The sequence below is a fragment of the Sycon ciliatum genome, chromosome 9 (assembly GCF_964019385.1).
Source record: "Sycon ciliatum chromosome 9, ocSycCili1.1, whole genome shotgun sequence".
Lineage (NCBI taxonomy): Eukaryota > Metazoa > Porifera > Calcarea > Leucosolenida > Sycettidae > Sycon > Sycon ciliatum.
The window spans coordinates 21,183,511-21,205,806 of NC_088651.1; the positions used below are offsets into that span (position 1 = coordinate 21,183,511).

At 45.1% G+C, this 22,296-nt stretch overlaps 1 protein-coding gene across 1 annotated transcript; it reads left to right on the top strand.

The window, feature by feature from the left end:
* The first annotated feature begins 6,142 nt into the window (after positions 1 to 6,142).
* LOC135824344 (uncharacterized) lies at positions 6,143 to 20,668 on the top strand. The gene is made up of 5 exons (XM_065337076.1): positions 6,143 to 6,444; positions 10,205 to 11,257; positions 18,564 to 18,804; positions 19,633 to 19,692; positions 20,652 to 20,668. Exons 1-5 carry the CDS (start codon positions 6,277 to 6,279, stop codon positions 20,666 to 20,668), a joined length of 1,539 nt encoding a protein of 512 aa, XP_065193148.1. The 5' UTR covers positions 6,143 to 6,276.
* Positions 20,669 to 22,296: the final 1,628 nt, after the last annotated feature.

The window sequence follows — 22,296 nt, forward strand, 5'->3', positions numbered from 1 at the left end:
GAACCCTATGATCCTCATTGTCATTTCCAGGTGTTCAACCAGAAACTCAGAACGATTGTGCAATTGTCCAGTCTAGCGATGACGCCTTCATCCCATACAATTATCCGGTACAGCCCTCCGCTACTGGCGCCTTTGGTAAAAGAACTTTGGCTATCATCAAAGGACACTTCTTCCTCCCTACCCAACCTTTCAACTTCATTGATTGAGGAAAATGTAGAGCAGGAGAAGGGGCGAGGTACAGATTAGCAGACGTGACGAGTTTGTTGTTGGAGATTTGCGGCTCCTATGAACAGTACCAAACATGTATTCTGAAAAAACTGGAACAGGATATTCCGGAGATTGAGTCATACTTGCTCTACGCGAACCGCACTTGCAGGCTAATCAAGCTTGCAAAATGCTTTAAAAATGTTGCGAGGAGGGATCCAACATTGCTGTCATCACTAGAATGTGAGAATATGGTACCAGCACTTCCTCAGGACATTACTACTCGGTGGATCTGTAACCTATACGACCATCTTCTAATCGAGAAAGATAGGAGTTACGTTCTCAGTCATGACGTGTTAGCAACTCAGAATTGGATCGACTTCACGGAGCTGCTAGTAAAGTATCACTCAGTACTCAGACTACTGATCAAGAGAAGACTACGTGTTTCGAAGGCGGAGGATTACTTCTTGGCTGTCATGGAGTATAACGAGATCTGGCACAGTCTTCCCCAGTCTAGTCGCCCCAGTCGAACGGTTCTCTATCATGACCTGGGAATCTACATACTCTCCAGAACACCAATGTGGAAGTGTGAAAAGGAACTGACAAAAGAGGATTTGCTGAACGCCATGGAGCTGTTTGGCAAGATGATTGTTGACTTTCCGTACGAATATTCATGGACTATACGCCTCATGTATGATTATCACCAGCGCAGAGTCACCTCCAGCGTCTGAACAATGTTCAGCGCCGCGCACTTCAGCCTATCAGCCCTGGAGCCACCCAGCCTGGCCATCCGCTGTACTATTGACCCGCTTGCCCGCCTGTACAAGCTGAACTACTTGCCTGGTCCTCCGCAGCGGCTGTCTGTGTTGCCACCGCGCCAAATAACCTCTACCAACCCCAGAACTCGCAGTGAGCATGGTGCTGTTAGTGGCCATTACCACCAGCTCCAACACCATCTGCCTGCATCTACCCCGCTGGCACTGAAGCGCTCGTTTCCACACAATGCAGCATCAGCGATTGGAACTCCCTCCCTCCCACTCTCCTCTCCCAGCCTCCCCAATGCTAGAAAATGCAATCATTCAAAACGAATGTTTATCGCCATCTTCGCAGCACAAACTGGCTCTAAGCAGTCGATGCCCTATGAATAATGTGATGCTATGACAGTTTTTCCCCCACAATCACTCGTGTTAAGCCTTGGGTTTGTGCATTTTTCTGACCTGTACAGCTCTATCTTCTTAATTTTTTCATTGTTTTTGGTGCGTGTTTTTGGCCCTGACGCCGAGACCTCAGGTCGGCAGAGTCATCAATGCGCCACCATCACTGCTGCGTCTTCATGCAGCGCCTGCTCAACATTTATCGCCTTTGTCCTAGTCTCTGTACCATTGCCTTTCATTATTCTTTTCGAGCTCGTCATGTGAACATAGTAAAAACAATTAAAATAAATAGAAATGAATTAAAAAGTGCCACCCCCAAAGTGTGTGATAATGCGTCTTGTGAAGTATGTGAAGGTGCAACCCATGAAATGTGTTTTTGCGCTAGCCCATCTTGCTGCGTTCTGTTGTAGTTATGGCTGTTGTTTTTCTACTGTTGTTGGACCTACAATGCACATACACTACTCGTCTATAGCCTATTAAGCATTGCAATCAGATAATTTTGCCATGAGTTAATCCTGATCATTTTTGGTTTATTTGGCGTATTGCCAATTGGATTGTACTTGATATTTCCTTTCCTCGCAGTTTTTCAAAGTAAAAACGTACTGAACTCTAATTGGTGTGTTGGTTTACTGTTTCTCTCTATTATCTAACGGCTGAGTACAGCTGGGTGCTAGTTTCCGATAAAATAATTGATTGTAAGTGCTACAAGTATCTAACGATGGACTGAACATCCAGCTATGGCGACAAGAGTATTTCAACGATAAAATAAGGCTTGGAATGTTTATAGACTTGCCCCTTCTGTTCATCTCTTGTTTGCAATAAAATAATTGATTGAAAGTGTATCTAACAATCAACTGAACATCCAGCCATGGAGACAAGAGAATAATGAGTACATGAGACGTTTTCGGTAATTCATAACATTGAGCATAATTGTTCTCTTGAATTATAGTCCTTACGAAATAGCAATGGATTTTGTCGATTATTTATTTAGAGAGAATTTGTTTTAAAAATGCAGCACGCGCTCGCACATTGTCCAAATTTAACATAATCTATAAGGAGGTACCGAACACATGTATGCCGGCAATGTATTCGGTATTTTGAGACTATCCGAGCACCACAGCATTATGGAGCATTGGAAAGGACGAAAATGAGCACTTTGACCCGCACTTTGAACTGAATTTGGAGTAAAGTAGTGTAAAATATCGTGAAATCCCATTTTTTGCAGCAACCCGCTACAATGATGAAGTACATGTACACGTAGCTATTGCCCTGCTGGTGTTACTGGATTGTGGATGACTTTATGCAGACATGAAACACATTGTGGCATTTGGTGTAGCCATGCCTATGTAGTCTGGTCAATGTACTTGTACGAGTACATGTGTCCAATGAATGCTGTTGGAAAAATGTAAACAAGCATTTACAAAGAGGAAAATATTTGGTCGAAAATATTATTATAGAGCCATGGGGTGACGCAGAGTGATTATCGGACAGCCGAAGAGGAGTTTTGCCGTTGTGCCTTTAGCTCTGAAGATAGCGTTGCTAGGCTGGTAGCGATACTGAAGTAGACGCCGATCCTTTGATGAACCAGGACCAGCCTCAAAACAGCAGCTTCAAACAGAAAGAGGAAAACAACACTTTATGTGCAGTACTTTGTACATCGAAATACTGAGAGAGAAAATAACAAAGATCCAATACAATCCAACTGGCTAATATTCGGAAAAGCCCCAAATGTCCAGGATGGGCTGATGGCATTGCTTCATAGTGTCAACATCGGCAGAGCAGAAGCAGAAAACCACAACAACTAAGCCCAGCAACATTATCCGGGCAATGAAAGGTGTAAACTAGGTTAGGGATCATGTGGCCTGCAAACAAGCTGTCACTGCTTTGGTTCTGGAAACAATCTCTTCATCTGAACAGCAGACATACATGTACATGTAAAGCTGATCACAAATCTAGATTACTGAATCCTTATATTATAATAATTAAAATAATTGTTTTTCTTTTCGAGCCAGCTCTGCTGAACGCCGCAAAGGCACTTCGTCGGAATATGTATTATGTATGTTTCCTGTTTCTCTCTATTATCTAACGTGGGGGAAACATTGGGTGCCAGTTATCCCAACAATGATAGACTATTTCAGCTATCTCACGATCAATTGAGCAGCCAGCCATGGCGAGAAGAGAATGATGTGTACAGAATGGGAATTTCCGGCGATTGCAGTAAAATCTGTAACTTTTTGGTCCGGCTCATCGCAAATGTCGCTTATTAAATATCTATCGCCGCTAAGAACAGGAATTTTTTTACCGCTTTGTGAAATTTCCAACACTGCGGCAACAGACATAGTGAGGAAGCATGATACATTAATACTCTTCTCCGCAAAAACAAAATTTCAGCAATGGACTCAGGTGAAGCGAGTCGAAGAAAGGAAGCAAGGTAAGCAAAATGAACGAAATAAATAAGCGAAGGAGCGCGTTCTTGCACTCACACTAGTAATACAGCTCCAGAGTTCATTCAACTCTGCATCTCTCGCTCCGCCGTTACATGAGCTGACATTTGCTCGTGTCTAGCTGCTAGCTGGCGTAGATTGGTAGAGTATCTCTTGCGTTCTCAGCCTATCGGATGGCAGCAATGGGAAAGAAACAGTTGTGGCTGTCACTTCGGTGCTTGAAGGAACCGTGGGCAGTGTGACCTGTGTGTCACCACAGTGTGTTTCAACAAAGCCTTCGAATGAGGCGTACAGGCCTCTCCAGACAGCTGTCATACGCTCCGCTGGATAAGCTGACCACGACTCTTGTAATGTGGCTGCTAGGTCCACCAAGAGAAGGAACAACCAACACGTCGGCGGGGCGCAAGGCATCAAAAACACCTTTCTTCTTCAGCATGACGCTCATACTTGTCTTCCGTGCACGCGTGCTTGTCACCCTCTCCAGGCCAGGATGTCAGCTGCCCCTGCTACAGTTCCGGTCTTCGGGTCGCTGTGCTTGGCTTTTGGCAACACAGACAGTGAATGGCCAGATTCCCACTTCCCAAAAAATTCGAATACATCGCGATTCAAAGCGCTACAATCGCGATCATTTTTTCTTTGGTGCTTCCTTTAATCTTGCCATCACGATCTCCTAAGCAAAAGTAAGTTAGATATCGTGAATGGACTGGGTTTTACCTGTTAAAAAGTGCGTGGGGGATAAGCGACAATTGCGATGAGCCGGACCAAGTAAAGACCACCGGAACTAGCGATCAGCCTGGTACTAAAGACCACTTCGCCAGGCACAGACGGTCTCACATTCATACAAAAATTAATAGTTATGCGGTGCAAGCTTCTAACTAAGGTCCACTTTCTCTGGTCCCAAAGAGTGGTCGCTAGTCACAGGTTTCACTGTACACGTGTGTAGTAAGGAGTGGTTTTGTCACCAAGCTGGCGCGGTCATAGTAAGAGCCTGTCAAGACTAGGTAGAAACCCACGTAAACACGCCGTAAACATGCTTGTTGCCAAGGTGGGTGGCGAAAAATGGCCGAAAACGGGGAACGTGGGATTCAAGCGGAACGTGAGTCGCGGACCCCGGTTCAAAGAACGTTTCTCATCTACATGCCGTTTTCGCAGCGTGTATTTGTGTGAGAGTCGATGGAGTTTTTTTTGCTGTTTCTAGCTGCTGCGTTTGTTTTTGCTTTGGATGTTTCACAATGCTACACGTCCGTTCAAGCGATTACAATGTGGCGGCATTAATACAGTCACGGCTGGACATGCAGACATATCCCGGGGTAGGAATGTGCAGTAGAGACAGAGGGAGAGAGAGAGAGAGAGAGAGAGAGAGAGAGAGAGAGAGAGAGAGAGAGAGAGAGAGAGAGAGAGAGAGAGAGAGAGAGAGAGAGAGAGAGAGAGAGAGAGAGAGAGAATTCACTGAAAATTTGAACGAGTATTTGAACTGTTTGAAGAGGAAGTAGAACCATGTTGCGATGAACAAAATTGACAACCTGAAGGCCAAAGCCAGGGATTTTTACTGGAAATACACGCGGGTCACCACCACCACCGGTTCATCAAGCGATGCTATAGCCGGGTTGACCTTGCTGCTGCGCTGTCGCCAGAGTTTGGGCACATTTCTGTACCTGGAACAGAGTTCCTTGAGCCCGGCGGCAGTGCTGCAATCGCTGGTTAGGTCTAGACCAAGCCAGGAAGTCCTTGCCTGATCTACACATCAGTGCTGTCATCGCTGGTTAGATCTAGACCAAGCCAGGGAGTCCTTGCCAGATCTACACGCTACAAACCGTTGTCACTTGTGAAATATCCGAACGGCCAAAAGTGCAACTGCACATCATTGTAGAGACAACAATGAACATGATTGTACTAATCGTGCACGTAGTGGTGCTCCACTCGTGAGAGAGTGCCGCGGGGACAGAGCACCGTTTGTACGTCGCGTACCATGAATCAGAACGTCGTTTTTATTACATATTGTCGACAGGCCCTTAGGTAGCACTTTCCTGCTTTGCAAGTAGACATTGCGGGAAAGGCACATTGGAGACTACCAACTGTTAGGTACTATTAGGGCTCTGTTGGAGTACTTAGACTTTATACTGAGCTACGTGTATCGGATGAGTGAGCTCTGGGGATAAAGGTTCAAGACGATGTGACACAACTCCTACTAAGACAGGTGTCCAATCATAAGCGTAGGACAATCCCGTTTGTGCCCTTCCTTACTTACTACGTAGCTAATTGTCACAAGTATACGTACGAGTCATACTAGGTACAAGTCAGTGCTTTCCAGCTTGCAAAAAGTCAGTTGATTCTCTGCAAATCAGTTGCAGACACTAGAACCTTGCTGTTGCCGAAGACATTGTAGATGCCCCGAAGAAGAGCTGTCGCAGGAGACATCAGTCACTGATATAACAGGTTCCCTGAATGTAACTGAACTGAAGATCTGCAAAGCAATGGAGCAAGAGTCAGTCGAGCCTGTACTGAACAGTGTTCATTTGGACGTGTGGGAAGCAGCAGTATTACCTTTGTTGTCACTTGCTGACATCTTTCAGCTATGTGGTGTTACGCGAGACGTCCGGGAGCTGCTGCATAATGAAAACACATTCAGGCGTCTGTGTCTGGTGAGTGATGCTTCTTTTCCGAAACTCGACTTCAAACTCGGTTTCAATAATATATTGCCCGATGGAGTTCGGAGAGACGTTCCTGTTGGAGACAGTCTTTCCTTCTTCTCTTTGACTAGCTGTTTCCAATCTTGTTTTTAGAGATAGATTTTCGGCTGACAGGCCTCTTTGACATTGATGGCTTCCGGTAATTTGCGACTATATCCCAGGCTTTGCGAATCTCATTAGTGACACGTAAATATATTGAACATTTGATAAGTGTGTGAGCTGACCGATTGTACGAGGTGATCCGTCTTTTTTAACATTGCGTCATCGTCATTTCTTAAAAAATCGGTAAAAAATCTCAGATGTCCTCGATTGCTGGCCGCGGCATAGCCAGCAATCGCATGTCACCACGTACTTTGAAAATCAACATAATTTTTCGAATCGACCTTGATTACTGAATTCACTAACCGATGTTGACCAGAACTCCATATGCAATCATGGTGATACACCTGTATCTATACAAACTTGAATTCTTGTATTTGGATCAACATGATATTGATCCAGTCTTGCTGGACCACCCTGGATATGTAGGGTGGTCTTGCTGGACCACCCTGTATATGTAGGGTGTATTTCTTTTGAAAACTCAATTAAAATTGTGCTGCTAAATCCTATTATTATGATCAAGAGTGCAAAAACACGAGTATGCAACTGTAGTTATGGGTGGATGAGCGCCGCGCAGTCTTCATTACGCAATTTGCCTCCATCACGCTCTGAAAGCATGTACTCAAACGTACAATTTCTCGTTCGTGTGGAACTGGCGTTCATGCATCAAAATTAATTTTAGAGATCGCATAGGTTCTGGAACGAATCAAGCAAAACGATTGGGCTTGTACGAGAAATTGTACGTTTGAGTACATGCTTTCAGAGCGTGATGGAGGCAAATTGCGTAATGAAGACTGCGCGGCGCTCATCCACCCATAACTACAGCTGAATGATGAAATTAAGCCCTCCTAAAGGGAGCGCGCTGCGCATCTGCCCCATAGAAAAGAGATCAAAGTTGCATACTCTTGTTAATATTCTTGCTATGAGGTTATCATGCGCCATGTGTAATTTTTCCGCTTGGGAGCTGTTTTTTTAGTTTTTTTTTACCATCACACCCTTAGTTAGGTTTCAGTGACCATCATCTCATTAGAAGGATTATACTGGAAAAGCTGAAATTTGTTCATTACAAGGGTTAATCAAGGACATCGAGACGGCTACCATTATGCGTCTCTTGAATTCAAGACAATTTGTCTGAAGTTTGTTGGAAAAGTGATGAGGGCAGATGAGAGGACAATAATGTCCGAGATAACAAATCGAACCAATCCTGAATGGTTAAGCTGGAAATAGAAACAAAGCTATCGTGAATAGTTGAATAAAATTTAGCAGAGTACTGATGTACTTCAAAACCATAATAAAGTGTACTGCCGAATGACACTACTGATTTGCAAACACAACGTGACCATCATTGCGTGAATTAAAAATATTGCATATCAATGAATCAAACAAGTCTCATTCCGCTGTTACTCCGAGTTTCGTGTCAGAACACTTCATCAGACAGCATATGACCAAGACTAACAATCACTAGTATATACACGGAGAAGGGGAGAAGGGGAGAAGGGGGCAAAGGTGATGGAGGTACATTTCAAAAGCGAGAGGAAAAGGGATGACAAAATCAGCGTGATTATAAGAGGAAAAAGATGTTGAGAGTATAGAGCATAGCCAGCGTAGAGAAACAGCGCGATTTTCTGGCAACATATCCGTACAGATTTGTGCTGCATTGTTACACATCAAATTGTGACCTATGGTGGTAAAAAATGGTGATGGGGATTGTGTTGTGGCAATCACTCATGCCAGGCAAGGGGGTGACTACCACACCCACCAAGGCATCGGAAAACCGGCGACAGAAGCCAAGATCCGCAAAAGCGCGTGAGCCATGAGCCCTGGGGAGTGCTCACCATTCCCGCGCCCCGCGGAACCCAGCCCCGACCGCCACCTCCAGTGAATTATGTAGTAGTAGTATTTATAATTTTACTAGGGCAATCCACACAGCCTGTGAGTCTTTTTACAGGGTACCCTAGGTAAGTCCGTGAAATTAAGCTGAATGAAGAAAGCCGTAAGTGCGTGAAATAGAGTAAAGAAAAAGAAAACGGTGGCTTAAAACTATGCCACTATGTGTTGCAAAAGAGGCTGCAAAGAGTACTGTTGAACATTGCAAAGGAGGCTGCCTGGCGGCATGCTGCTGGAAGCGAATTCCACCTGTCAGCATCCAGGTAGGGCAAAGCATAGAAACCGAATCGTGACGAAGCATTAGGCAGGGCTAATGCCAGGGCGGACTTGTCCCTGGTCAAGGCATTGGCATGGTTGCTATTTTATATAAGTACAAAAAGGCTCGGCAAGTAGAGGGCTGCGGCGGCCATGCACACATTTATAGACAAGGCAAATAATTTTAAGGTTATAACGGATGGCGACAGGAATGATTTTGTGGCGGTGACAAATGGTAGCTGTTGGGTGGCATGGTGGTCAGCCAAATGTTATCCTGAGGCTACGCTTGAAGCATCGAATGAGTGTGTCGTATAGGGTTGCTGATATCGTGTGAACATAGCAGTTGCTGGCGTACTCCATGGTGGATTGAATAATGCTTAGGTAAAAGGAACTTTGTGCCTGGGTGGTGATATGATGTCGTATTCTGCGGAATGCGGCCAGCTTACGATTGCCGTCAGCAACAACTTTCCCGACCTGCTCCGTGAAGGCAAGGTGCTGGTCGACTAGCACTCCAAAGTAACGGACACACTGGGAAGGGGATACTGGGAAGTTACCACAGATGACAGTGAAGGTAGGTGGAACTGGGGTTGTCTTCCGTTGGACGATCAATAGTTGCGTTTTGTCGGGGTTCAGCAGGAGGCCCAGTTCCGTGAGGTGTGATTTAACCGCATCGAAGCTCTCTGATAGTCGGTCCTGTGTCGTGTTGATGCCACTGCTCGATGTGTAGAGTCCTAGATCGTCGGTGAAGAGTATGTTAGATGGATGAGTTGGGTTGACTTCTGTTACGTGTCTTGTGTAGATCGTGAAAAGAACGGGACCCAGAAAGGAGCCTTGAGGCACCCCTCGACTACAGGTCACAGAGTCGCCGGATGTTTTTGTGAAGGGGATCATCACCGTCAGTCGACGAGCGCTTAGATAGGAGGCGAACCAAGACAGTGCTGGGTCACAAATATCGCAGGAGTAGAGCTCGATGATGAGTGGCTGGTGCTTGACCCGATGGAACGCCTTGCTCATGTCCAAATATAGTACTCCGATGTATTGCCCGTTATCCAACCGTTGTTGCCACTTTGATATAGCCAGTGAAAGTGCATCCTCCGTGGAATGATCAGAGCGGTAGCCGATCTGTTGAGGAGGAAGAATGTTGAGCTCTGGGTGGGTGTTGATATAGTGCTGCAGTTTATGAAGGCCGATCTTTTCTAGAAGCTTGGATACGATGGGGAGTAGAGATATGGGGCGATAGTTAGAGGGACATTCTGAACTGCCTATCTTGAAGAGGGGGAATACAGACTCTACTTTATATATGTCTGGAAAGGAACCGAGGGAGAGTGATTCGTTAAAAAAGAGGCAGAGTGTGACTTCTATCCAGTGCAATACCAGTTCAAACCATTTAATCCTATAAACTGCCGGTTATACATGTATTAATTAATAATGTGCCTGTTCATGATTTATTTATACTGTGTTTTGCATGCAGAATCGCTATCAGATTAGTCCAAATTTGAAACTGTCGTACATCACAGTGGCGAAGCACCTCTGCATCGCCACCAGAGTATCCAGGATACATGAACCCATATCTGGGACTGGCCATCACTGCGTTGTGGACAGCGGTGATCCTCATCATCATGACTGGGTGTTAGACCAAACAATCCGAACGATCCTGCAATTGTCCAGCCTAGCGTGGATGCCGCCTAAAGCCCAAACCATTATCCGGTACAGCACTCCGCTATCGAAGCCTATAATAAAAGAACTTTGGCTATCATCAACAGAACTCTCTTCCTACCTACCCTATCTTTCAACTGCATTGATTGAGGAAAAATGTAGACTAGGAGAACTGACGACGTACAGTTTGTACGACGCGACACGTTTGTTGTTGAGGATTTGTGGCTCCCATGAAGAGTACCAAACATGTATCCTTAAAAAAATGGAACACGATAGTCCGGGGATTGAGTCATACTTGCCCTACGCAAACCACTCTTGCAAGCTAGTCGAGCTTGCAAAATGCTTTGAATGCGTTTCAAGGAGGGATCCAACATTGCTCTCGTCACTAAAATGTGAGAACCTGGTACCAACACTTCCTCAGCACATTACTACTCGGTGGATTTATAACCCATACGACTACATATTAATCGAGAATGATATGAGTGACCTTCTCAGCGATGACGTGTTGGCGACTCAGAATTGGGTCGACTTCACAGTAAAGCTAGCTGAGTGTCACTCAGTGCTCAAGCTCCTGATCAGGGGACGCCTACGTGTGTCGCAGTTGGAGGATTACTTCTTGGCCGTCATGGAGTACGACGAGCTCTGGCACAGTCTTCCCCAGTCCAGTCGTCCCAGTCAGGAAGTTCTCTACCGCGACCTGGGAAGCTACTTACTTTCAACAATACCAACGTCGCAGTGTGAAAAGGAACTGAGAAAAGAGGAATTGCTGAATGCCATGGAAAGGTGTGGCAAGAAGACTGTTGACAGTTCGACCCGCAAAGCGTGTGACAGTGCGTCGAGCGAAGTGTGTGACGGTGCGCCCCATGAAGTATGTTGCTGCGCTCGTGCATCTTGCTGCGTTCTGTTGTAGTTGTGTAGGTTGTTTTTCTGCTGTTGTTGGACCTACATGTGCATACACTACTTGTGTATAGCCTTTAAAGCATTGCTATCAGACATTTTTTCCATGAGTTACTCCTAACCATTTTTGGTTTATTTGGCGTATTGCAAAATGGATTGTACTTGATCTTTCCGTTTCGCGCAGTTTTTCAAAGTAAAAACGTACTGTACTCTAATTGTTGTGTTTATTTCCTGTTTCTCTCTATTATCTAACGGCAGAGACCAGCTGGGTGCTAGTTTCCGATAAAATAAATTAAATAAATTGGGTCAGCAATATTGAAGATAAGCTCACCTTCCCCTCTTCGGTCCTGCGTAACCATGAACCTTCCAAGTTGAAAGGCTGTTGGTTTGCGCACTGGAGATGTGTTAGAGCTAGGTCTCGGGTCCCTGAATGTCTCAGTAGCCTGTCAGTTTTGTGCCCTATTATCGCACTTTCTGACCGTTTATCATCTCGTTATAGTCGTGGATAGTTGCCGCTAGTTCTCATGTGTTTCTTCTCTTTTTTACATTTTATTACTGGCTCAGTATCGGAGTTTAAATTTTGCGGACCTGATGAGCCGTCAATAACAACACGGCGAAACATACGTCGTGTGGAACTACTTGTAATTGTAGTAAACTCGTCCACAATAGTGTCATGCATGAGGAGTACCGTTAGAGTACACTTTACACACGTTAGAGTAGATTTTGGCGTCCGGTTTTGTACAATTCGTTTTCGCAAAGCTTCCTCTTTCCTTTATCTTCGATATTGCTGATCCACCCAAGTTGGGTGGTGTGTTGCTTTGCTGCTTCGAATTGTAGTCAGACCGCTTTGTCATGTTATTAACTGGTCTCATCATCGTCCTGTTACAGTCGGCATTCTTTGTTGCCGCGCGACTTAGTTTGTGCACATTTTCGCTACGCTCAACTTCCCCTGTTCGGTCCTACGTAACCATGAACCTTCCAAGCTGGAAGGCTGTTGGTTTGCGCACTGGAGATTTGTTAGAGCTAGGTCTCGGGTCGCTGAATGTCTCAGTAGACTTTCAGTTGTGTGCCCTATTATCGCACTTTCTGACAATTTATCATCTCGTTACAGTCGTGGATAGTTGCTGCATAACTCGTTCTCATGTGTCTCTTCTCTTTTTACACTTTTTAAAGTAATTCTCTTTTTTTCGAGCCAGCTCGGCTGGACGCAGCAAAAGCAAGACGTCAGAATATTTATGTTTTCTGCTTCTCTCTACTACCTAATGTGGGAGAAATGTTTGTTGCCAGTGTTCCCAACAATGATGGACTATTAGAGCTATCTCACGATCAATCGAGCAGCCAGCCATGGCGAGAAGACAATGATGTGTACAGAATGGGAATTTACGGTGATTGCAGTAAAACTTGTAACTAAAGACCACCGTGACTAGCGACCAGCCTGGCACTAAAGACCACTTCGCCAGGCATAGACGGTCTCACATTCATAAAATTGGTCATGCGGTGCAAGCCTCTAACTAAGGATCACCTGCCACTAAAGACCACTTCCTCTAGTCCCAAGGGGTGGTCGTTAGTCACAGGTTTCACTGTAGTTAGGAGAGGTTTTGTCACCACGCTGGCGCGTGTATAGCGAGGGCCTGTCCAGACTATGTAGAAACTCACGTAAACACTCCGAAAACATGCTTGTTGCCGATGTGAGAAAACGTCGAACGTGGGATTGAAGAGGAACGTGAGCCGCGGATCCCTGTACAAAGCACCTTTCTCATCTTCGTGCCGATATCGCAGTGTTTGTTGTGTGAGAGTCGATGGAAGTTTATTCTTACTGTTTCAAGCTGCTGCCGCTTGTTTTTGCCTTGGAGGTTTCACAATACCACGCGTCAGTTTCAGCGATAACAATGTGGCGGCATTAATACAGTCACGCCTGGATATGCAGACATATCCCGGGGTATGATGAAGAGGAATGTGCAGTAGCGAGAGAAATAATTCCCTGAAAATTTGAACGAGTATTTGAGAATGTTTAGAGAGGAAGAAGAACCCTGTTTTGATGAATAAAATTGACAACCTGAAGGCCAAAGCCAGGGACAGTTGCTGGAAATACACCGCGGCCACCACAAACATGAACTGGTTCATCAAGCGATGGTATAGCCAGCCTCGACCTAGACGTTGCGCTGTCGCCAGAGGGTGGCCAAATTGTTGTACCGGGAACAGAGTTCCTTGAGCCCGGTGGCAGTGCTGCCATCGCTGGTTAGGTCTAGACCCAGCCAGGGAGGCCTTGCCTGATCTATACGCTGCGAGCCGTTGTCTTTTGTGCAACATCGGTACTGTCAAAAGTGAAACTGCACATCATTGTAGAAACAACAATGAACATGTACTGACAGTACACGTAGTGGTACTCCACTCGAGAGAGAGAGAGAGAGAGAGAGAGAGAAAGAGATAGAGAGAGTGGAGTGTGGACAGAGCACCGCATGTACGTCAATATTTGCGGGATCCGCGTCGGCATCGCTTGAATGTTCGTTCAGAAACACACAAACTAGCCTTCGCATCCGCAGGCCCCCACTATGCCTGTTAACCTTAGTGGCGAACGCAGACCTCACAAGTGAGTCAGGGGAGAGGAGGTTAGTCTCTCAACCAATCGGGCGTGTAACGGCCCATAACCCTGTGAACTGCATTCTTGTTATTCTCACTTCGAGCTGTGAGTACCCAGTTGACCGTGGGTGTCGGTGCAGTTCAACCCGCGTAAAAAGTCTTTTTACACGCTCCCTGCTACCAGCGCGGGTCTTGAACTCGGGACCTCATGATTCGCAGGCAGGCCTGCAAACCAATCTGCCATATGCGTTGGTTCCGTACGTCATGTACCTTGAAAAGGCACGCCGTTTTTATGTTCATAATACTGTGCACAGGCCAGCTTGGTAGCAGTTCCCTGCTCTACAAGTAGACAATGCCGAAAAGGCACAATTGAAACAACCAACTGTTAGGTACAATTTGGCCTCTGTTGGAGTACTTAGACTTTAGACTGAGCTACGTGTATCGGATGAGTGAGCTCTGGGGATAAAGGTTCATGACGATGTGACACAACTCCTACTGAGACAGGTAGGTATATAATCACACGCGTAGGGCATTCACGTTTGTGCCCTTCCTTGCTTACTACGTAGCTCACTCTCACAAGTATACGTACGAGTCATACTAGGTACAAGTCAGTGCTTTCCAGATTGCAAAAAGTCAGTTGATTTTCTGCAAATCAGTTGCAGAGACTGAAACCTTGCTGATGTCGAAGAGATTGTGGATGCCCCGAAGAAGAGCTGTCGCAAGAGACATCAGTCACTGATATAACACAACAGGTTCCCTGAATGTAACTGAACTGAAGATCTGCAGAGCAATGGAGCAAGAGTCAGTCGAGCCTGTACTGAACAGTGTTCATTATGACGTGTGGGAAGCGGCAGTATTACCTTTGTTGTCACTTGCTGACATTTTTCAGCTATGTGGTGTTACGAGACACGTCCGGAAGCTGTTGCATTATGAAAACACATTCAGGCGTCTATGTCAGGTGAGTGATGTATATTTTCCCAAACCCGATTTAAAATTCGGTTTCAATAATATTATTGCTCGATGGAGTTCGGAAAGACGGTACTGTTGGAGACAGTACTTCCTTCTCCTCTTTGACTGGCTCTTTCCAATCTTGTATTTTAGAGATAGACTTTCGGCTGACTGGCCTCTTTGAAATTCATGACATCCGATAACTTGCGACTACATGTATATCCCAGGCTTGGCGAATCCTATTAAATATTGACATGTAAATATATTAAACATTTTATAAGGATGTGAGCTGACCGATGGTACGAGGTGATTCGTCATTTTCAGCATTGCGTCATTTCTTAACAAATTTGTAAAATATCTCATTGCCAGCGCCGGAAAAAAGTCACGTGAAATTTTATTAGAATTCGCATAGCTCAACAGTACAGCAGTACAACTACAAAGAGTACCAAACGGGAACCCAAAAAACAAAAAAACTAAAAAGCAACATCAATTTACTGATTATGCACATTGCTTGAAAGCAAATCACAACAATGATTAAGAGATAAGCTGTCTTTTAGCCAAATAGCCAATTTGACGCGGAAATCTGCGATAGTAGTGCAGGACTTCAGGTCGTCTGGTAAATAATTCCAAACAAGAGCCGATTTACTTGAAAAGGACATAAAGCCAGACATAGATCTATAGCGATTGATACTCATGTTATGAGTTGTTGATCCGCGAAGGAACAAAAATACTGATCGATATTGGAAAGAGGAAACATTGAGGTGGTGAAGAGGTGGCGTGATAATAGCTTGGGGTGATGCGCCACAAGAAACTCGTACAGCGCGCCGGTGGAGTGAGGCTAGCTTGTTTCTATTTTTAGCGGATATAAACGAAAGGTATACAGGGAGAGCATATTCTAGATCAGGCTGAATAACACGGACAACGAAAGTACGGCGGGCAAACAGGTTCATCTGGCGGAAAGATCGGCGCAGTACACCGATCTTCCGTGAGGCTTTCCGAACGACATTGTTAATGTGTTGGTCAAAGGAAAGCTTAATGTCAACAACGACTCCTAGGCATCTGGTGCTTTCCACTTCCCCTTGCGTAACATTTGACAAGGTGATTTGCAGTTGTTGCCTTTGTTGTTGTTGCTGACTCCCTGTGGCACGTTTGGGATGGATTTGCATGACAATGGCATTGCCAATGTGCTGTCCATTTTTCCTACAAAATTGAGACTGGTAGTTCTTTAGCAAGTGACATTGTTAGAGCTTTCAGTCTTCATGTGCGCGATTTTTACGATAATATAGAGTATAAAAATCCATAGGGGCTGGTTTCAACCTTCAGTGACACAGCACATTTAGCTGAGGAGGACGCGTGTGATAGTTTCATACGACTTCAAGTAGAGGCGACGCCTGGAAAGGAGCCGGTATTTTGACCCTTGCAATGGCCAAACATTGGCAAAATTAATACTGAATTCACTAACCGATTTTGACCACAATTGCATATGCAATAATGTAAATACACCTGTTGCTATGCAAGCTTGAATGGCTTGTATTTTGATGAACATGATCTTGATCCAGTCTTGCTGGACCACCCTGGATATGTAGGGTCTATTCCTTTTGAAAACTGAATTGAAATTGTGCTGCTAAAGCCTATTAAAAAAAGTAAATTATCGTGTCCGTTCCCAAAAGGAACTCACGATGGCCGCTAACACCCGATAAACCCTAGTGGCAGATGCAGCGCCTAACGGTGGGGGTGAGTGGATAAGCCTCACAACCACTGGCAAGTGCCGAAAACGACCCCATTAGCTGCATCCATGTACCCCTTGTGCCTGGCCACAAGTTCCCAGTTGACTGTGGGTAGCAGCACGGCTGGAAATACCGGTCCCAGGCCGGCCTTAAACCAGTTACCTCTCGTATCTCAATCATGGTCTTTGGTCAACCCACTGTGCCTGCCTGGTGACCCCCCCCCCCCCTCAATAGGCACCGGCGGATTATGCATAAATTGGCATCCTTTCGGAGGTAGGAGCATAACTACATGATTGTACCGCAATTCTAGTATGTAAGCTACACAATTGTGTACAATGCACCTTATCAGTGCTGGTGGTCTGCATGGTAAGAAATTCGAAGTAGCCCTTTTCCAAAGATGCTCGCCTCTTTTTTCGCAACTTTCCGTTGTATTGGAAGAAATCGCAACTTTCTTCATTTTCACAATTAACTACTTCGCAACTTTCCGCAAAGGTGTGCAAAGAACTGTGCAAGCTATGGGTATTGCTCTAATAATTAAACAAATGAGGAGTTGATGTTTTGTCATGGTGGAAGAAAAGGTGGAGCGTGCTGAGAGATGAGCTGATTATTTCCAGGGTGAGGGTGACATCGGTTGGACGAGTCTGACGATTACGATAACCGAAGACAGTTGAATATGATAATTTTCAAAGGTAACTCAAAATAATTTCGCAATGAAAATTACAAAAGAAATCAACTCATGATTAGAATAAGTCACGTTTTCTCCTTTCCATGTTGATCTCTAGCATGCATGGTCATCTTGGTATGGGGATATCCATGTATTTTGTTGTACTACTGGCCACTTGCAAGTACGTGTACGAAAAGGCACAATTTTCCGAAGTTTGAGGTTCCATAAGTGCAACAAAGTGAATATGTATCCCCACGTGCCAAAGCATAATATGAGGATTTTGCGAGCATAATGCGAGAATCCATGAAAGCATAATTCCATGATTTCGCGAGCATAATCCGCCATAGCTACTCCACTTTTATGTTTATGTATCTACATGTATGTCATTCGGATCTTCCCAAGTTGTACAATGTACTGTTGAGATACCGAATTCAAATAAATCAATACCAATACCATACCATTGCCTGTCCCCCAGCCTATTACTAAGTTTAAAAGAAAGAACCACACAAAAATTAATGTGGACAAATAGCCTTTTTCAATTGCCACCTGCCTCCCAACACGAAGGAGAATGTGAATGAACAACCCACTATTGCAATCTACTGACATCAGTATTCCACCCTCCGAGGAAGAAATGGAAAGATTCGCACCTCGAACCCTACAGAAGGCTTTTTTTACTTTCGTGCTAAATAATAGCGAATCACCTCGCACTCTTGTTATTTATTTTTAATTTCGGAAGGTATTGAAGCACCGTATTCATGCCATCTTAGGGGTGAGACATGGGGCCGGGAAGTAATCATACAGTGATGTAATCCGGCCTTAAAACAAGGGATTAAAAGCTCGCTCGCCTTTACTCTTCTGAGTGACGACCACCAATACCGTGATATGGTGAGCTATGTCATGGGGATTTTGAAGTCAGCTATTCGACAGATGCTACACGTAGTGCACAGACCCTGAGATACAGCACATGTCCAGGATTCACAGTACATTATTTCTGTTCATTGCTACATCTGCTTAGATCGTTGTGGACACGTTAATACAGTTCTGCTCCCAGCTACTTTATACGGTCAAGATAATATCAAATATTGACAATGTTCTGGATAGACAAGAAAGATACAAAATGTAAACGATGAGTTGTTCAGTCAACCCATACCACCACACCATAAGCTATCGTTCAGTAACCATCTCATCAGAAGGATTGTAGTGGAAAAGCTGTACTTTGTTCATTACAAGGGTTCATCAAGGACATCGGGACGGCTACCATATCATGTCTCTTGAATTGAAGAATATTTGGTCAGAAATGTGATGACGACAGATAAGAGGACACTTATTCTGACGGATACTTCACGAACTCCGAAAAGACCCAGCTCCTTGTCAAGCCAGAGCTGGAGCAGGAAGCACGCCAAGTGTTTGCCGACACAGGGATCCGGATTGCCACGGGGAGCTTGCGTTATCTCGGCTCCGAGATTGGATCGGAAGAGGCGGTCGCGGAAAGTGTGCAGCAACGGGTGGCGAAGTGGAAGGAAGAGCTGAAGAAGCTTACAGAGATTGCAAAAACGGAGCCACATGCTGCCTATGCTGCAATATCTCATGGTTTACGTGGTAGGTGGACCTACCTATTGCGTACAGTACCTTTCCCTGCACAATGCCTTACCGACCTTGACAAGGTGATCACAGACGAGCTTCTACCTGCTCTAGCGGGAGGTTATTCCTTTCTACCAGAAGAATAGAACCTTCTCTGCCTGCCCTGTCGACTGGGGGGGGGGGGGGATGGCCCTGCCGTGTTTTCAGCAAATGGGTACGGCAGAGCTTCCTGCGTCGAGAGCTGTAACGGCCCTTCAGGTGGAGGAGATTGTACACCAGAATGATGTTCAATACACCCATAACTCCACGGAGGATGTTGGCCAGGCAGCCCTAAGCGAGAAGACACGGCTAGCGCATGACCGTCGTCAGAGGGAGCAGAATGATTTCGTCACGATCAAGAGCAGTGCGTCCCCTGCCCTGGCTCGTCGGCTGGAGAGTTTATCCACGAAAGGCGTGTCGAGTTGGCTCGGGGTATTGCCTCTGGCAGACCATGGTCACCATCTGTCAAAGGGAGACTTCCGCGACGCTCTAGCTCTCCGCTATCGTTGGTCTCTCTTGGACACACCAGCGAGCTGTGTGTGTGGGGAGCCGTTCGACGCCACGCATGGGATGATTTGCCCCCGCGGAGGTTTCCCGACAATTCGCCACAATGAAGTAAGAGATATCGTGGCGGATCTTCTGACGGAGGCATGCTCAGATGTGGCAGTCGAGCCTGTACTTGCTCCGATCACAAGCGAGGTGTTTTTATCGGCATCAACAAACACCGCGAACGACGCCCGCGCTGATGTCCGAGCTCGTGGGCTCAGAATGCGTTCTTCGATGTCCGGGTCTTCCACCCGGATGCAGCATCATACAAGAGCAAGCCCGTCAGTGATCTTCTGAAGCAACATGAGCGCAACAAGAAGAGTGAGTATGCCGAGCGTATCAACAATGTCGACCGTGGTTCATTTACCCCTCTAGTCTTTACCACGGCGGGTTGTTGTGCTCCGGAGTGTACTGCATTCATTAAGCGGTTGTGTGCATTGCTGGCAACTGCCGATCGACCGTATGCCCAGCTAATGGCCTATGTGCGGTGTGGCTTGTCCTTCGCTTTGCTCAGGGCAGCCATAATGTGCATTCGCGGTGCACGTTCGGCCTACCATCGTCCAGTTAATGCGATGAGGGAGTTGGCCATTGTGGAGAGCGGCTTCTAAGCATGTGATTGAGTGGTCTCTGCATGTTGATCGGGTAGCGGAGTTCCATCACTGACACAGTGTGCGGGTATTGCATTATGAATTGGTTGAGTAGACAGTTCCAGAATTAATTCCGTGTTCGACATTGTTTATTATTATTTATTTATTTTACACATTTTTATTTTTATTTCTTTTTTATTCGTGTTCGATATTGAATTTTTATTTATTTATATTTTACAATTATTGTTTTTATTCCATTTCACATTTTTCATTCGTGTTGGGTTTAACTACTCACTGTACTGATACATGGTGATGATTGTGCTTTGCTTTGCCCGTAAAAGAGGCATTCCCAACAGATAAGAGGACACTTATTGTAGATAGGATGGACAAATAGAACCAAACCTGAACGTTTAAGTTGGAAAAGGAACAAAGCTATCGTAAATAGCTGGCTATGTCTTTAGCAGTGTGCTGATGTACTACAGAACCATAATACCGTGTACTCCCGAAAGGCACGACTGATTTGCAAACACAACGTGACCATCATTGCGTGAAATGGGTAACTTCTATCCAGTACAATACAAGTTAAAACCATGTAGTCCTTTAGTCTGCCGGCTGCCGCTTATACATCTAATAATTAAATAAAGTGCCTGTTAATGATTGATTTATGTTGTGTTTTTTGCCCCATGCATGCAGAATCGCTATCAGATTAGTCCAAATTTGAAACTGTCATACATCTTAGTTGCGAAGCACCTCTGCATCGCTACCAGAGTATCCAGTATACATAGAAGCAAACCTGGGCCTGGCCATTACTGCGTTGTCGACAACGATGATCCTCATTATTATGACCAGGCGTTCAACCAAAAAGTGAGAACGATTGTGCAATTGTCCAGCCTAGGGTTCATGGCGCCTAAGTCCCATACTATTCTCCGGTACAGCCCTCCGGTATCGCAGCCTTTAATAAAAACACTTGGGCTACCATCAGAAGAAACTTCTTCCTACCTACCGAAACTTCCAACTTCATTGATTGAGGAAAAATGTAGAAAAGGAGAAAAGCTGATATACAGTTTAAACGACGCGGCAGGTTTGTTGTTGAAGATTTGTGGCTCCCATGAAGAGTACCAAACATGTATCCTGAAAAAATTGGAACAGGATATTCCGGAGACTGAGTCATACTTGCCCTATGCGAACCGCTCTTGCAAGCTAGTCGAGCTTGCAAAATGCTTTGAATGCGTTGCAAGGAGGAATCCAACATTGCTCTCGTCACTAAAATGTGAGAACCTGGTACCAACACTTCCTCAGCACATTACTACTCGGTGGATCTATAACCCATACGACTTTTTGTTAATCGAGCATGATAAGAGTCACCTTCTCAGCGATGACGTGATGGCGACCCAGAAATGGATCAACTTCACAGTAAAGCTAGCAGAGTGTCACTCAGTCCTCAAGCTGCTGATCAGGGGAAGTCTACGTGTATCGCAGTTGGAGGATTACTTCCTGGCTGTCGTGGAGTACGACGAGCTATGGCACAATCTACCCAAGTCTAGTCGCCCCAGTCTGAAGGTTCTGTATCGTGACCTGGGAAGCTACCTACTTTCGACATTACCAACCTTGCGTTGTGAAAAGGAACTGACAAAAGAGGATTTGCTGAAGGCTATGGACCTGTATGGCAAAACGACTGTTGACAGCGCGACCCGCACAGTGTGTGACAGTGCGTCGGGCGAAGTGTGTGACGTCACGACCGATGAAGTGTGTTGCTGCGCTCGTGCATCTTGTTGAGTTCTGTTGTAGTTGTGGTGATTGTTTTCCTGCTTCTGTTGGACCCACAATGTACATACACTACTCGTCTATAGCCTATAAAGCATTGCAATCACATTTTATTGCCATTCGTTACATGTTCGGTTTATTTGGCGTATTGCCAATTGGATTGTACTTGATATTTCCTTTTCTCACAGTTTTTCAAAGTAAAAATGTACTGAACTCTAATTTTTGTGTTTTTTTCTGTTTCTCTCTTATATCTAACGGCAGAGACCAGCTGGGTGCTAGTTTCCAATAATATAATTGATTGTAAATTCTACATGTCTTAGGTATCTTATGATCAACTGAACATCTAGCCATGGTGATAATAATGAGTACATGGGACGTTTTCGTTAATTCGTAACATTGAGCATAATGGTCTTCTTGAATTAAAGTCATTACGAAATAGCAAGGGATTTTGGCGATTCTTTTTTAGGAGAGGATTTGTTTTAAGAATGGAACACGCGCTCACACATTGTCCAAATTTAACATACTATATGCCGGCAATGTGTTCGGTATTATGAGACTATCCGAGCACTATAGG

Coding starts and splice junctions, on each gene's coding strand:
- LOC135824344 (XM_065337076.1), top strand. CDS start 6,277: ATGGAGCAAGAGTCAGTCGAGCCTGTACTGAACAGTGTTCATTTGGAC. Junction 6,445..10,204: donor CATTCAGGCGTCTGTGTCTG/GTGAGTGATGCT, acceptor TTTTGCATGCAG/AATCGCTATCAGATTAGTCC. Junction 11,258..18,563: donor GTGACGGTGCGCCCCATGAA/GTATGTTGCTGC, acceptor AACTCCGAAAAG/ACCCAGCTCCTTGTCAAGCC.